The sequence below is a fragment of the Cucurbita pepo genome, chromosome LG08 (genome assembly GCF_002806865.2).
Source record: "Cucurbita pepo subsp. pepo cultivar mu-cu-16 chromosome LG08, ASM280686v2, whole genome shotgun sequence".
Lineage (NCBI taxonomy): Eukaryota > Viridiplantae > Streptophyta > Magnoliopsida > Cucurbitales > Cucurbitaceae > Cucurbita > Cucurbita pepo.
This window is the reverse complement of record NC_036645.1, coordinates 4,375,367-4,392,596: the sequence shown is the minus strand read 5'-3', so window position 1 is coordinate 4,392,596 and position 17,230 is coordinate 4,375,367. Positions and strand designations below refer to the sequence as shown.

The 17,230-nt window shown below is 35.3% G+C and overlaps 3 protein-coding genes across 3 annotated transcripts; 1 reads left to right on the top strand and 2 right to left on the bottom strand.

The window, feature by feature from the left end:
- Window positions 1–677: 677 nt before the first annotated feature.
- On the bottom strand, window positions 678–3,159 carry LOC111800748 (protein IQ-DOMAIN 1-like). Its single transcript, XM_023684581.1, has 5 exons — window positions 2,682–3,159; window positions 2,367–2,618; window positions 2,043–2,288; window positions 1,807–1,953; window positions 678–1,733 (listed from the first exon to the last, which is right to left on the bottom strand). Exons 1-5 carry the CDS (start codon window positions 2,760–2,762, stop codon window positions 957–959), a joined length of 1,503 nt encoding a protein of 500 aa, XP_023540349.1. The 5' UTR covers window positions 2,763–3,159; the 3' UTR covers window positions 678–956.
- A 5,870-nt stretch (window positions 3,160–9,029) lies between these two features.
- LOC111800623 lies at window positions 9,030–10,086 on the bottom strand. Its single transcript, XM_023684402.1, has 2 exons — window positions 9,853–10,086; window positions 9,030–9,738 (listed from the first exon to the last, which is right to left on the bottom strand). The coding sequence occupies exons 1-2, from the start codon at window positions 9,865–9,867 to the stop codon at window positions 9,145–9,147; spliced, it is 609 nt and encodes a 202-aa protein (XP_023540170.1). The 5' UTR covers window positions 9,868–10,086; the 3' UTR covers window positions 9,030–9,144.
- Window positions 10,087–13,219: 3,133 nt separating this feature from the next.
- LOC111799666 (60S acidic ribosomal protein P1-like) lies at window positions 13,220–14,431 on the top strand. Its single transcript, XM_023683098.1, has 4 exons — window positions 13,220–13,313; window positions 13,454–13,527; window positions 13,888–14,100; window positions 14,194–14,431. Exons 2-4 carry the CDS (start codon window positions 13,459–13,461, stop codon window positions 14,245–14,247), a joined length of 336 nt encoding a protein of 111 aa, XP_023538866.1. The 5' UTR covers window positions 13,220–13,313; window positions 13,454–13,458; the 3' UTR covers window positions 14,248–14,431.
- The last annotated feature ends 2,799 nt before the right edge of the window (window positions 14,432–17,230 follow it).

The following is a 17,230-nucleotide window of genomic DNA, read 5'->3' as shown; positions in this document are numbered from 1 at the left end:
TCAAGTCAAATGTAGATTCTTTGTTCAAATAAATAAATAAAATCTTTAAAAATAAAAATATTTAATGTTTGTATTTAAAGTTGGTGGAAATATATAATCTAACCCAACCAGGTTTGGTTGAATTGTGAACTCTGTTCGAATTATTTGTGTCATCAACCACACTAATTTGAAATTTTGGATTGATTCAAAAGATTTTTCTTACCAAACTCAGTTCGTGTATATTAAAGTACTCCGAGAGTGAAAATTACCCTACAAACTAATACAAGTCATTTTAACATACTTTGTCTTTGCTCACGTAGTGTTTTAAAAAAAAAATTAAGGTGAAAATTGTTGGTATAAGTAATTTCATATCCTTAAGATCACTCTTATTTTGTCGGTTGTCTCATTTCATTCATATACTCGGGCGTCACATTACATCATAAGATTATTAAAAGTATTCTTAAAGACATCAAAATACTAAACATTTTTACTAACACATAATCCTTTTACAACAAAGAAAGAACAACTTTTGATTCCTAAAGGAACATGTGAAACTCATCCACAAATTTGTTTAATTTCCTCCCTTTTTTGCATCAAGATTATCACTAATGGGCAGCACTACACTCCAATGCATGATAAGACTGCTGGAGTTGCATGGTCATAAACTCAAAAGCAAAATGAAAGAAGACAACACAACAAACACAACAAACATCACTCACTCCAAACATTATTATTGTAACATTACAATACAAACATCATCAAACCACACACACCAGGTTGTTTTTGTCAGACCAAATACAAAAATCTCTTTCAGTATTACCTAAACTTCAAAACCCATAATCCCTTTTGGTCAAACAAACTTTTTGCAATTCAATCTCTGCCTCTCTCTGTTCTAGCCTAAACATAATACCAACTCTCTGTTTTTTGGGGTTAGACTGTAATTTTAGGGGGAACTCATGAATTTGTCAGTGAATGAATCACCTTAGCCATCTTCTTAGATCCGTCGTTGAAGAAGGGGAAATCTCGCCGCCGAGGCTGTCGGTGCAGCAAGATGAATAGTTGGATTGCTGCTCCATCCCAAAGTATGTCCCGCTTACGCTCTTGAAGCTTGGACTTTTCAAATTTCGCTCGTAAACGCCATACCCATTTGGATCAGGAACTGGGAATGATAGCCGTTTTTTAGCTGACCCAACTCCTCTCTCCCTCTCCGGCGTTGATGGCCGTTGTCTCGGCGCGCTATGTGACCGTAATCGTGCCTTTGCGGACTCTGTGGCTGCCATGTAATTCGGCAAACAATTGCCTTGGCTATAGCTGCTACTTGCTGCTGTTCTACTTTGTTGAAGTAAATTGCCACTGTAGTAATAGTTTGACCTTAAGCTTGGTGTTTGGGATGTATTTTCGCTTTTGTCGTCTCTGATGATACGTGGGCTTGCGGACCGGACTAGCAGAGGCCTTGTTTTAGATGGGGATGGTGTGGCTGGTGAGTGGTGGAAACAGGGTATGTTTTGTTGCGACCGGTGGAGTGGCGAGCTGCCGGAATGTGGATTTGTTCTTTGTTGATTCTGAACCGTTCTCCGGTGAGAGTAGGGCTGGAAGGTGTCGATTTCCACTGTTTTTATGGGGTCTCTTTGATCCGTTGAAGCTCTTCCCCTGTTTTCCAATGGCTTCCTTGAATTCCATTGATCCAGCCATTTGGGTCTTTCTTCGAAATCATCTCCACTTCCCATGGATGGACTTCGACCTCTCCGCCATATCTGAAAAAACAGAACAGACCCCTCAAAACAGAGCACCAAAGCAGAGCAGGAAGTGATAGAGAAAGAGATGAACCTGTTGGGAGAAGGCGTGGGAGAGATTTCGATCACGCTTCATGGCGATCTCTTTTCTATGTTGAAGCATAGCTTTCACTTCTTCAACAGAGTGGGGCCGTTCATCCCAATCGTCTGTGACAGTGCTACTTCCCTCCCTTGACTGAGACTGCACGACAGGACACAATTTTCATTCAAGTTTCATAATTTCAAATCAAGAACGGAAAACAAAGAAAACCCTCATCGGATTTCACTCACAACGGATTTTCTATCGGAGAAATTTTGGAGATAACGCGATCCAAGGACGCTATTTGTGTCGCTGAAGGTGGATTTTCTACTGCCGTCATGGGAGAGTCTCATCCGCTGATCGAGCACACGGGCTTGCACTCGAACCAGCGCTTGCATGCATCGAAGGGTCATCTTCGCCTGTTTTCTCACGTTGTGACCCCTCACCAAAGCCTGCAACTTCACCAACCCCTTCAGCGCACGCAGAGCCCTCCTTGCCTGTAAAATTCAATTAGAGTAACTCACACCCATCTCAACCCAAAAACAACAGAGATTTACAGTACTTCATTAGCATACCAAGTATCCCCTAAAAGCGGTCTGAATAACAATCGCAGCATAGTGATATCTAGCGTGATTGGAAGGCCGAGTAGGTAGGCGAGCAATCTCCACAGCCGCTTGAGCAGTAGCGACAGCAGCTTCAGCAGTAGCCACCGCAACCGCAAGCGCTGCCTCGGAAGATGCATGTTCCGTAGCCGACGTCGTTTGGTGAGTATCCGTGTCGTGTAGATTGGTGGATCGCCTGAAAATCCATCTCCGCTTCTCTCTTTTCTGCAGAGGAAACGAAGGTGAGATCAAAAGGGTAAGATCAGAGAGAAAATGAAAAGCTCAGACCTTGTCGTCTTCATCCTTGGAAGGAGATCTAAAAGCCCTTTTGACAGCAGTCAACCAGGAGGAGCCTCCCTTCTTACCCATGAAAGAAATTGAAAAACAGAGGAGGGCTCTGCATTTACAAGAACAACACTAGCAGGGAGGGAAAAACAGAGAGAGATGGTTCATGATTCAAGAACAGAGAAAGCCAGTAAGCAATGCAGCTGTGATTCCATCCAGACCACCCAAAGATAATCTCGAATTCAACCCATTGGATAGTGAAGAATAGGAATCTGTACCCTTTTTTACTTTTAGTCTTTTAGTGTTTTTTTTTCTTTTTTTTCTTTTTTTTCTTTTTGCAGGGAAATTAAATAAATTAATTAGTTGGATAAATGAATGAATAATAAGAGTGGAAGGAGATTGGGGACAAAAACAGCAATAATGGCGCATAGGGTTGTCAGTGGGATGAAGCGAAAGGACCCTAGAAAGGGGCAGTGGACATTTAATAATACAAAGGATTCAACGCCATTCCATTCAAGTCCAGGCGTTGCGTTGCGTTGCGTTGCGTTGCGTTACGATTGCCCCGCCGTGCGGAGGGTAAGGGGGGGAGTGGGGGAGGGGTACGCCAACGCCAATGCCAGCGCCATTGCCAGCGCCATTGCTTGGTTTTTCCGCGGCCCCAAAGCCCCAAAAAAAGTAATAATAAATGAGTGGATGGATGGATAAAAGGCAGCGCCAGCTCCCCTGTTTCTCGAAATCTTACTTCAAAAAAACAAGGCTCATGTCGTGCTATCACGTGCTACTGACACAGGGAGAGTGTTGGTTCACCTGTGGTGTCGGACCACGCTGTTCCTCCTTTTCAACAACGTTTCTTAATGTAACCGTTTCCGTTCACGTCATGTTGCACTCTTCTTTCTATAGTTTACTTTAATTATAACTTTCCAATTCCCAAACAAACAAAATACATCATTAAGTCTTTCTTGTCGTCCTCTGCAACATTAAATTAAGGTAGACATTATCTTTTTTTTAATTAACCAATGCGAGACTCTAATAATCCTCCTCTTGAATAAAATACACTATTGAGCCTCGAGATAGTGTCTCTTACTTATACACTTATGATCTTCTTCTTAATTAGTCGACTGGATTCCTACAAGGTCTTCACCTTCAAATAACTAAATCATATTTAATTATGAATTCTAATATCAAATTTTATCTCGTATAAATTTTATTCGATAAAATACACCTTTTCTTATTATTGGGATTTAAACCATTTATTTAGTCTATTTTTTTAAAAATAATAATAATAACACTCCATTTAAGTTTGAACCTTAAAGTTTCAAACATAATATATTTGATCCAATAATGTTTAAATTTAATCTTTAATCGGTCAAGTTTTAAATTGATTTCTATACGGTTCAAGTTTAAAATTGATTTTTTTTATAAGTCTCTTAATAGAAAAAATAATATATAACTTGGTAAAAAAAAAAAAAAACTAACCAATTAGGTTAATTAAAATTGATTTTACATAAAAGTTACTATTATCATAAATCAAAACAAGGGTACTGTAATGGTAAATAATGGTAGATAAATCTATATAATATTGTGACCTAAATTAAAAGGCGAGCTAAATTGATATTGAAATGAACTAGATCAATATCTAGATTAGAGAGTTAGTGTTTTTTTTTACTTTTATAAAAATGTGGATATTAAGATGAGCTAAATTGATATTGAGATAAATTAAACCGATATCGAGATGAACTAAAAAAATATTACTTTTTTTTTTTTATCATACCTATGGTGACGAAGTGGAATAATTATTTAAATTTATTAATAATTGCATCCTAAGTTCTTGCGGTAAAAAGTGAGGAAGGAAAAACTGTCGACGGTAGAGTTCGACCTGCATGGGTAAAACCCAACAAATTTCAAGTCTGTCTGTCTCCTTAACCACTCAAACATATTAACCTTAATATTTTAGATTTATATAGAATTTGAATAGTTATAAATGTATTAATAGTTAGGCATTTTCAGTTGTTACGGTAAAAAGGGATAAGGAAAAAAAAAACATCACCACATTTCGACTTCCAATTATTTAAATTTATTAAATGTTAATAGGATTCAAACCTAACAAATTTTAAGTTTGTCTTTTTGATCGGTCGAACATATCGTCCTTAATATTGGAATTTTTTATTTAAAAAACTTCGTGGTCGATACTCAATTTTTTTCAAAGTATTATAATTTGAAAAAATAAATAAAATAGCATTTGAATTAATGTAGTATATTTTTAGTTAATTAAAATATAAAAGGACATTGGAATGATTATACATGTTTTATTCTAATGGTATATGTAAGTAAATAAATATAATGAAATTATTTAATATTAAAATTGCACTTCCGTTCCGTACCCCTCCTACCACCCCCCACCGGCCACCATCATTGCCCCTCCACCACCGTCGCTTACCGTCACCAAACTCCATCCTCCTAGCTCCCTTTCTCCCTCACCCACATATCTAGAATTTATTTTATTTATTTATTTATTTATTTTCCTTTTTCCTTTTTGAAAAAATAAATTATATTTACAATTAAATTCTATATTAAAATATCATATCATCTTTTTTTGTAAGTATCCAACTGAATATTAATATTAATATAGATTTGAGTTTAATATATATATATATATATATATATATATATATAGAAATAAGCATATAACACCTATGACTTATAGATCTTGGTCATTGAGAGGTTTATCATTGACATGTGAATAAGAATAACTCTACCTGCAATGAATAAGATATGTATATCAATAATTATTATAATTTTGACTCGATGAATGAATGAATTGTGACCCGAAAATAAGATGATTAAGAAATATTTAAAAGAATTAAAAGTTACAACTTGTGCTAACCGAGTGCACTTGCCTTTTCTGGACCTAAATCATAGAAATTTCAAAGTTAGCTATGTTGCACGATATATTGGGAGTCATCTAGATTTCGAATCTTGATCCAAATCTTGGGCATGAAGCCTTCCAATAATAGCTAACGAGGATAGAAACAATTCACCGCCACTAATCGCGGCCGCACCCATAGAAGTCACCCTCCTTCTTGTCATTTTGATTCTCATGATAACAACTCTTCCAACTGAGAAAGAACTCACTCGGGTCAAGGTCGTTGACCAACTTACTGCCAATATGCTGCACGGAGGGACATTATGTTGATCGTTGCAACCAACGGTACGTTCAAATTGATTCTGTTCATGCTCACTTTGTCCAAGCTTTCAACACTCCATGTTCAATTGATGGACCCAAGACCACCAATCCATCTATTTGGGATTAGTCTAAAAATTACACGGGTAAGGATCGTAGGAAAGGATTTGCTTCTCTACCCATNATCATAAATCAAAACAAGGGTACTGTAATGGTAAATAATGGTAGATAAATCTATATAATATTGTGACCTAAATTNGGTCAATTATATAAATAACTATATAATTCATCAATAAAAATCAAAGGATATTGGTGGTTGATTACTGTACTTAATCTATTCACCAAAAAGCAATTTTCAGCAATCACTATTTAGTGATAATGAGTGATTAGCGATCCTATACACACAACATTATCCCTTGCCACAAAAATGATNACTAGATCAATATCTAGATTAGAGAGTTAGTGTTTTTTTTTACTTTTATAAAAATGTGGATATTAAGATGAGCTAAATTGATATTGAGATAAATTAAACCGATATCGAGATGAACTAAAAAAATATTACTTTTTTTTTTTTATCATACCTATGGTGACGAAGTGGAATAATTATTTAAATTTATTAATAATTGCATCCTAAGTTCTTGCGGTAAAAAGTGAGGAAGGAAAAACTGTCGACGGTAGAGTTCGACCTGCATGGGTAAAACCCAACAAATTTCAAGTCTGTCTGTCTCCTTAACCACTCAAACATATTAACCTTAATATTTTAGATTTATATAGAATTTGAATAGTTATAAATGTATTAATAGTTAGGCATTTTCAGTTGTTACGGTAAAAAGGGATAAGGAAAAAAAAAACATCACCACATTTCGACTTCCAATTATTTAAATTTATTAAATGTTAATAGGATTCAAACCTAACAAATTTTAAGTTTGTCTTTTTGATCGGTCGAACATATCGTCCTTAATATTGGAATTTTTTATTTAAAAAACTTCGTGGTCGATACTCAATTTTTTTCAAAGTATTATAATTTGAAAAAATAAATAAAATAGCATTTGAATTAATGTAGTATATTTTTAGTTAATTAAAATATAAAAGGACATTGGAATGATTATACATGTTTTATTCTAATGGTATATGTAAGTAAATAAATATAATGAAATTATTTAATATTAAAATTGCACTTCCGTTCCGTACCCCTCCTACCACCCCCCACCGGCCACCATCATTGCCCCTCCACCACCGTCGCTTACCGTCACCAAACTCCATCCTCCTAGCTCCCTTTCTCCCTCACCCACATATCTAGAATTTATTTTATTTATTTATTTATTTATTTTCCTTTTTCCTTTTTGAAAAAATAAATTATATTTACAATTAAATTCTATATTAAAATATCATATCATCTTTTTTTGTAAGTATCCAACTGAATATTAATATTAATATAGATTTGAGTTTAATATATATATATATATATATATATATATATAATTTTTTTTTTTTTTTTTTTTTTTTTTTTTTTTTTTTTTTTTTTGTAAAATTGATGAAAATTCAATATTTAGAAGTATAGAAGATGAAGATAGGAATATGATTGTAAGATACGTGATGACTTTATTTTATTGACAGTATTTACTAAAATATATTATTAACGTTTCGTGTCAAGTTATGAATCCTTACCCTCATAAAAGGGTCATCTTTACTTGCATACCACTTTTATTAATCATATTCTTATTTCTTATTTGGTGGACTTTCGGAACTTTTTATTAAATATTATATTAATTTCTTCCTTTTATAAGAATATACATTTTGTTAGATTTTATTTTTTAAAAAAAATATTAATTTGTACGTGTTAAAACTAGAGTATGATATTTAAGTCGAGCTTAAATGAATATGAACGCTAAAAAATTAGAATGATAAGGCCTAAAGCCAACCATTCTCAATTATTAGGTCTAAAAGTCAAGAAAGTTCAAATCAAACAATTACGCCCAAAAGACATTAAAGTGAAGCCCATTTACCTATAGATTGGTCTATAAATAGAGACACTCTCTTTCCGCTCATAAGTTGTGTGTCTAAAAAAAATGGCTTACGGAACTATCTTATTATTAAGAAGATTTAATAGCTTGAAAAATCGACCTCGAAAATAAGCTCGGAAACTATTAATATGTTTAAGAGAGAATCAGAGGATCAAAATTAAAGATTAGAACATGTACTGTGAAAAAAGAAATGTTGAGTCGTTGAAAAAAAGATATTTTATTGTATTTAAAGAATCACGTTGATAACCAAATTGTCACCGAATCAAGTTAGATTTCTGTTGTCAAAGATCACGACAAAGAGAACGTTCGTGATCTTGTTTAACAAGCACGACACAATTGTCATCTTATTCAATACCCCTTTTTGTTACAGATTTGGAAGGATATGATAGTAAACTAGTACTTTAATTAGTGAACGAGTTAGTTTTTTCTCCGCTCTAAATATTCATAAGATTAATGTTGGATTTTGGTTATAGTTTTTCTTGCGACAACCGGAAAGGAGGTGTTACTTGTGATATTTCAACTTGAGACGCCTTTTATTTGGCCGTTTTGTAGATGTTAAATACCATTAGATGAGTTACTTTTTACCAACACACAAGAAGCATATATGGCAGGGTAACAATGTTCTTATTTGGACATGCTCTTAATTTCTTGGCGTAGATATTGGCAAGAATGGATTGAAACTTTAGTATGGGCTCACAGACACCTTTATTCAAAAAGCTTCTTCAAACATTGTTTGTCTCGACATATTTTGATTGTGAACTGTCACTCCAACGTCTACCATCTTGAATGCTTCGGATACCATGGCTAACCTAGTGGAGCTATGCAGCCTTAAATTAAATTATTAGTGGCATAGAATTGGACCAGATTCCAAAATTGATAGACACTTGATTTTCTCCTGCCATGGCCTTTTCAGATTGTCATTGTTCTTTCTGCAACAAAGCCTTTGAGGTCCACTGCTTCTCCTCTCTTCTTCCAAATACTAAGTCAAATACATTTTAATTGGTGCGATACATTTTGAAGAAGCCTAAATAAAATCATCAAGAACTTATGTTTACGGTAGACAATGTCATATTGTTATAGAGACCCATAATTGAAAAACGCTCGCGCTTTCAAACGGGCATTGCTAATTGCTTGATTAACTAATCCTCGACCCAAGAGATTGTGCGTAATTTTAATTTATGGGTGCAGCCATTGTTAATATGATACAAAGAAGGGAAAAAAAAGGACAAACATATATGTATAGATTTATATATTATATATATTATTTCAATCCATACTGGGGCTTATCCATGGCGGATCCCTTCCAGCTCCCTGCCACACTGGAATGATCGGAGCTAGCAGCCGATCCGACGCCGTTTCCACACTTAGCCACCGTCCTCACGTTCTCAATCAACTCCTCCGTACGATTACCCTGTTTCAAGATCTCCGACAGCTGTTCCGGGCAAATCACCAGCTTCACCTTCCAAACGCCCGTACTACTATACTTCGGAAACACCTCCGCCTCCCCCTCCGCCGCCCGCTTCTTCGCAACCGCATTCTGCGACTCGCACGTCGACATCCGATACGGCGTGGAAACAACGCTGGGCGCGTCCGCCTCGATTTTAGCAGAGGGCTTGTAAGGGTTAAGCGGGAGAAGGTAATACACTTGACCCGCGTGAAGCTCATCCTTATGAAGAAGGGGCTCCGAGAATATACTTCGGCTCGTAAAAATCGCGTGGCCGGGATATTCCCCTGTTATGCACTCCGCCGTAATCGGCGCATAAAGCTCCATAATTCCGCCGTCGACAGTCACCACTTTCACCACATCCACCCTTTCTCCGGCGACTTTCAACACGCAATTTCCCATACCCGGAAGCTAGAACATAGCAACAGAGAATTAAAATGGGCATAAGAAGAAGAACAAGAAGGGAATATGTTCGATGGAAAAGAACAGAGCGCAAGAATCCTTTGCTTTCTAAATAAACAATACCTCCTGAATCCTCATATATGGGCAGATGATGATGATGATGGCGATGGCCCCGCGGCCCGATGGCCTTCGCTTTTTGTCTTTTACAGACTACTTTTTAATGAACAGGACAACGCAACATTGTTCTTGATATTCTACAGAATTATGAACACTATTTGTTTCATCTCTTTTAATTTACTCTCCAAAATAATTGAGCATGGAATTATTTTGTGGGTAATGCGTATGAATGTTGACAAAATTGGAGTAATGAAATGGGATAATGATGAAGAAGGTGAGTGAGTATTGCACACAATGCCTGGGTTGTCAGCTTTCCCCACAAATGGAGCCCATTGCTACCATTATATGTGATTTGTGCATGTCACTTCCTTCATTTTTCATATGCTATTATTCTACATTCATTTAATAATCCATTAATTTGCTCAATCTTAGCTTCTTATAGTATCACATTTCACCCTGTATTCAATTATTTTTTCTTCCACGTTCATCCTTTCGCAAGCTTAGAAAGTGGGCTTGGAAGTCCGAGTGGTACTATCCATTCATGTACTGAAAGAGCTTTGCTATCTATATGAATAATTGACTGAAAGAGGACTTCCCGGTTTGCTACCGTTAGTATATAAGGGGCTTAGTCTCAATGCAAAAGTAGAGAATGAAAATGACAAAGCACTGGTCTCGACGAGCGTCAAGTACTTCTTGATCAGTCTCACTTGCGCAGCGGATTACTCTTTCTTTAGTCTTTAGTCTTTAGTTAGGACTGCCATAGAAGATGGGTTAATCCAAGACTAATGGTCGACCCCAATCAATAAGTGAGACTTTGAATGAAAGGCTGGCTCTTTCAATCCAACTAGTTGATGAAATGTCAAAGACAAGTCTCTTTAGGGGTTCCTTTTTTGAGGGAGAGAGTTCGAAAATACAAACTTTTAACACCTTTATGACTATATTCTTTACCGGTGTTCTCGATCACCAAACCAATCTGAACTACTCAATCTAAATCATAAAAATTGAATTGGGTTGGGTTGAAATTTTAGTTCAGAACATTTGTAATTGATGCGAAGATAAGTAAACTTTATAAGATTTTAGTTATTAATGTAACATATATTGTCTATAGATTTTTTAAAAGAATGATTAAAAAAAAGAATATCTCCGAAAAACAAGGATTGAGTTGGATGGTAAACTCTATTCTAATTGGTCGGGTCACCAACTAGTAAAAAAAATTCAACTGAACAAGAACCAAATTTAACCGGATAAATCTCTACCATTTGTATTTATATTTATATTTATGATGGGTTTTGTTTATTTGGTGGGGTGAAATATTCCACCCATCTAGTGTGAAAAGTAATTAGGGGTTGGAGAAACAAGGCATTGTTTATGATAAAAGAAGGTATTATTAAAAGTTGAATGAAAAGAAGAAGAGAAAGGATGGTGATTAGAGGTTAAAACAAGCCTTAAAAAGTAGTGCACAAAAGGAAATATGATTACTAAAGAGGTAGTATGGCGGTGCTCCTTTTCGCTTTCTATTTTGGGTTTCCCCTCGACATTTTAAAACGCGTATGCTAGAGAAAGGTATCCCTATTCTTATAAAAAAAAATGTTGAATTCATTGTTTAATAACAACAATTTAAGTTGAAAATTTTACAATTCTGAGTAACTGGGTTGGATCTAAAAATATCTCAATCCCGACCTGACTTAGTATTATTGAATTAATAATATATATTTATAGGTAACTTGGAACATAAGATTTGAATTTTGGAGTTGAATTATGAGTGTAAGGGGAGAAGGGCAATGAAATGATATGGGGAAGGGAGGTGGAGGAGAAGCATCATGAACATCAAATCTTGTTGATTAGAAGATGCTTTGAAGCGACTTTAACACCATAATCATTCAACTTGTTGCAACCATTCCAAATTTTCAACTCTCTTTCAGTTTTCTAAATTCTTCCTTATGTAATCATTATCCTTACCATGTTCGAACCCATATAACAAATTCAAATAATTATATTCACCGCTAATAGATATTGAATCAGACATTGTGCAGTGTGTAGCAAGGACGTTGGGCCCTTAAGGGTGTGGATTGTAAAAACTCACATTGTTTGAATAGGGGAACGAAACATTCCTTATAATGATGTGAAAAATTCTCTCCTATATACGCGCTTTCAAACGGTGAGTTTTACGGCAATACGTAATGGGTCAAAGCAAACAGTATGCATTGACTTTCACTCTTTGAATAACAAATGTCCAAAAGATTCAAAGCGGACAATGTACATTGACTTTCGCTCTTTGAATAATAAATGTCCAAAAGAGGAATTTCAATTTTTTCATTACTAAGATCGTGGTTCATGGATGGATCATTATGTCATAAATAAATTCATATAACTCTTGTAGACAAAGAGATGACGTGTAACGGTCTAAGCCCACCCTAGTAGATATTGTCCTCTTTCGGCTTTCTCTCTCGGGCTTCCCCTTAAAATTTTTAAAACGCGTATGATAGAAAAATGCTTCCACACCTTTATAAATAATTCTTAGTTCTCTTCTCAAACCAATAGAGATCTCACAATCAACCCTCCTTTGGGGCCAGCGTCCTTATTAGCACTCATTCCCTTCTTCAATTGGTGTGGGATCCCCCAATCCACCCTTTTCGGAGTCAAGTGTTCTTGCTGACACACCGTCTCGTGTCCACCCCCTTCGGGGATTAGCTTCCTCATGGGCACATCGCCTAGTGTTTAGCTTTGATACCATTTGTAATAGCTCAAGTCCACCACGGGTAGATATTGTCCTCTTTGGGCTTTCATTTCCAGGATTTCTGTCAAGATTTTTAAAACGCGTCTAATAGGGAGAGTTTTCCGAACCCTTATGAAAAAATGATTTGTTCTCCTCCCTAACCAATGTGGAATCACACATGACGACCTTTCGAACGCTAGAAAGGATATTGTTATTTGAAGATCCGATGAAGAAGTCTTCGTTGTTGAAAATTTGGAGAGTTGGACTAGAGTAAGGGGAGACATTGCCCTTATTTCGTTCGAGAAACACATGCTTTTGTGCTCGAACAATGTTGTTGAATATCCAAAAACTTGGCTAGGACGAACATTTTGCATTGTCACAAGTAAATTATACCACAATTGAAGATGAACATCAAGAAATAAACATGATCTTCGATTGGGATTAGCCTCTCATCGACCATCTTTAACGTGGGAAGCTTCCCACAAATCCTGTCGTAAGGTTGATGTCCGATAGGTGCAAGCCCTGGTCCAATAAGTCCAAGCCTAGTTTTAACCATAATTGGGCCGTGGCAGGAACGAGGCCGCGTCCTGGATCTAGGCCTGTCCATGCTGGGCTCCACAAATAAAGGAAGCCCACATATGAAGCTTCAATAAAAACCCTACCTTGGTGAGTTTCTCAAACCCTAGAACGCTTTCGTGTTGCGCAGCGAAGAACAGACAGCTTAAGAGCCTCGCCGTCGCCCATACTTCTGGTTGGAAATCTCTCTCCTTCAATTCTCAATTGTTTTTCCTGATTGATTTTTCTGTAATGCGTTCAAATTCTAATGCTTCAGGAATTGTGTTCTTTTTCTGATTTCTTCTTCTGTAATTTTTATCGCTTTTGAACGTGCAGTGAAAATGTCGGTCGGAGAAATTGCTTGCTCTTATGCTGCTCTCATCCTCTACGACGATAACATCCCCGTCACCGTATGTTTCTCTTCAATCATGACATCCTCCTTCAATATTTATGTTCTTTATCAGTACTTACCTTTCGGGATCTCGTTTACCGATTTCTAAGTAATTAGTAGGGAGATTATCATGTGTTATTCAAAAGGATTGTCGTGAATGTTGTCCGTTTTCGAACTGTTTCTTCGTCTTAATTTCATATATATGTATAGAACGACGCTTACAATCTAGATATTGTTTTTCTGTTATTAATCAATTTCTTGTATGTTTATGAAATTTGTTCCCATGTGTGACGATTGTTTTTTGTTATGAATTTCTGTGATAGCGTTTGTTATATCATCTGTATGGAAATAAGATTCCGAAGTGTGTTTCTTTTAACAGGCAGAGAAGCTTGCCACGCTTGTAAAAGCTGCTGGAGTGGATGCGGAGTCCTACTGGTTCAGCCTTTTTGCTAAGCTTGCCGAGAAGCGTAACATTGGGGATTTGATCATGAACGTTGGGGCTGGCGGAGGTGCCGCAGTCGCTGCTGCTGTTCCAGCTGGTGGAGCCGGTGGGGCTGCTGCCGCAGCTGCACCTCCTCCGGAAGAGAAGAAGGTATGGCCGATAGAGCAATTTCAATTCTGAGAATAATACTGTTATCCTTTCATGTACATCGTGGTGACATGGGATTGTTTTTGTTACTTGCAGGAAGAACCAAAGGAGGAGAGTGACGATGATATGGGATTCAGTTTGTTTGATTAGATCAAACATGGCTTTGCATATTTTGAACTAGGTTGACTATCTTTTGAATGCCAGAGGGCTTTCTTGTTACTTTTCTGATTTGTAGTTTTGGACGTCCGTGACAAAAATTTGCCTGAAGTTTTGTTTTGAATTTGAATTTGATCGCATCTTTTTGGTTTATATTATCTTATGTCCTCTCAGTAGCTAGGCATATATGTTTTGGATGGTTGTTGCTTCTATGCGTTTCTGAACCTCACTTTCAGTTGCCAAATTCTTCTTCAATTGGGAGGAAACTGTGCTTATGATATGGAACAGTTTCAACTTTTTAGAATGAATCTGGCTAAAATCATTAATTATTTCAAATTCTTGTAACCATACACCAATTTGTGACCTGATCTTGCGTTATGACCATTCACTAACATTGGTATGATTTCCCATACATTCTTTCCCTGGAGTACCAAAAAAATATTTAGATAAAGTACTCATACGAACAAACAAAGAGTTGGATTGATACAAAATTACAGTTGAACATATTAAAAAAATGGATTAAGAACAAAGTTGAGTAAGGGCGGATTACTTATCTTTGGATAACTAAATAATTTAGTGAACTATTGTTGTGTTGCAGCGATTGAACATGCAGGTATAAACAACTTGTGTAGGCGAATAAGATTGTATTGCAGCGATTGAACATGCAGGTATAAACAACTTGTGTAGGCGAATAAGATTGTATTCCACGAACATGCAGGTATAAACAACTTGTGTAGGCGAATAAGATTGTATTCCACCGATAGTCTGATGAAACCAGAAAATAAATATGGGGCTTAAGTTCTTCAGATTGGTTGTGAGCGTGTCAAGATCACATAGTTAAAAAAGCATGACAGTAACATGTAGCTAGCTTAAGAATATTTTTTAAAATGAACAATTTTGAGCTCCACGTCACTCTAATTCTATCCTACCACCAATTCCAATAGCTTCGGGGAAGGACCAAGCAACTTTGAAGATGGGTTTGAGACAAAATATGCTCAAGAATATTTCAGATAACACATTTGAAGTTTATGGAAAACCAAGCTTCAAGCTTGTGAGAATTGTGTCTTCCTGATTAGCGGGTGAGAATTGTGTTTTCCTGTTAAGATATTTAGTACTAAATTATATGTCTTGATTATTTTTGTTAAGATATTTAGTACTAAATTATATGTCTTGATTATTTTTCTTAAAGATATTTAGTATTAAATTATTGATTACCATATATATCATATTTGATATTTTATTATAAGGCAAATATTTAAATATTTGTCTTCTTATCTTAAGAATATTTTATTTTCATTTATTACTCTTTATTTAATTATAAATAGATAACTTTCTCACCATCTAGGTGAGGTGGATTAAACAAACATTTCAATTTTCACAAACATTTCAATTTTCTCCTTGTGTCGTCGATAAAAATCCATGAAATCAAATCTTAAAGTTTCCTGAATGTAAGGACTACAAATTTGTAGAAGAAACCATTAGAGTAAGGGTCATGAGCATCTTCTTTTGAAAGAGAGAAGACGATGACCTGACTAGTTCAATTGAGTTTTCTCTCAAAACATTTTGCTATCTGGCTCGAGTTTCAGGCTCTCAAAGGTAAATGCATTTTTACAATATTTTATTATATGAACCAAGAGATATCAATCATACAATATACTTCAATATAGATGTGAATAAAATGCTCTTGAAATTATTAAAAGATATTTCAATTCATACCACATTGAAGAAGATTGAAGTTTCATTCTTATAATTTTTGGGTGGGTTACAATTTAGAGTTATTGTATTTTATTAATATATTTTAAGACTTTTTATTTATTTTAGATTACATTTACAATAATGATTAATTACCGTCATAAAGTATGAATAAAGTATGAATGTTACAACTCTGGAAATGTCTTCAATAGTTTCATTGTTAGGCTATATAAAGCCATGTATGTTGTATTTGTAAGTAGACTTGAAAAATATAGTACAATGAGCATTTATTTGTGCTTTCCTTCTTTGCAATTTTATGTAGTTTAGGTTGCATGTAGAATCATTCAAACTTGACATGATTAATCTTCCTTGTGGAGTGATTCGAATCTCAAACAAAAAGCGGAGGCCCGCCATCTGCTAGCATTGTGGTTTGGAATCGATTCTTTCTCAATGTCCCACCCTTTCTTTGAACCTTGTCAATGATCGAACTTAAAGATATGAACTGAGTGCCATTTGATGAGTAACTGAGAACAAGGGAGAGGGATATGGAAAGGATAAAGTAATGAAAGAGGAAATCATTGCTAGTAGTAACGACTTGTCACGATCCATTGGTTCATATAGAATCCATGTCCTAGGTGTATCAAAAAACTTATCACGAGATATTTGATCAACAAGAATAATTCAAGTTGGACATGATAAATCTTGCTTGTGGAGTAATTCGAATCTCAAACAATGTTCTTGCCTTGAGATATTTGACCATTAAGGTAATTCGAATCTTATTTCGCTTGTAGTGTTTCCATATCATTTGGAGATTTTATCGGGAGACATTTTAGTATGATACTTTTATTCACTTGTAAGGTCTATTTTCACTAATTTAAAAAACGTTTATTTAATGGGTGATTATGTGAATTAATAGCAGCGTAGGGTTAAGTACTTTATTACATGTAAGTAATAAAACATAAACTATTCATTTTTAACCTTAAAAAAATACAATGGAGGGAATATAATAGTTTTTAGTTCACATCATCTTTAATAAAATAAAATGTTAATAGTATATGACTAATTAATGACATAATTTATAAATACATTTGGGTTCAGTTAATACATGCCATAAATTGGTATATTAAATTGGAAAGTACATTACATAATAACAAATTAATTAAATGCTAGAGTGTTTTTATGTATTAAATTGTTAATATTTGTAAAAAAAAAAAAAAAAAAAAAAAAAAAAAAAANAAGAAAGAAAAGAAAAATTTAGACCCCACATGGGCACAGCCCGGGAGAA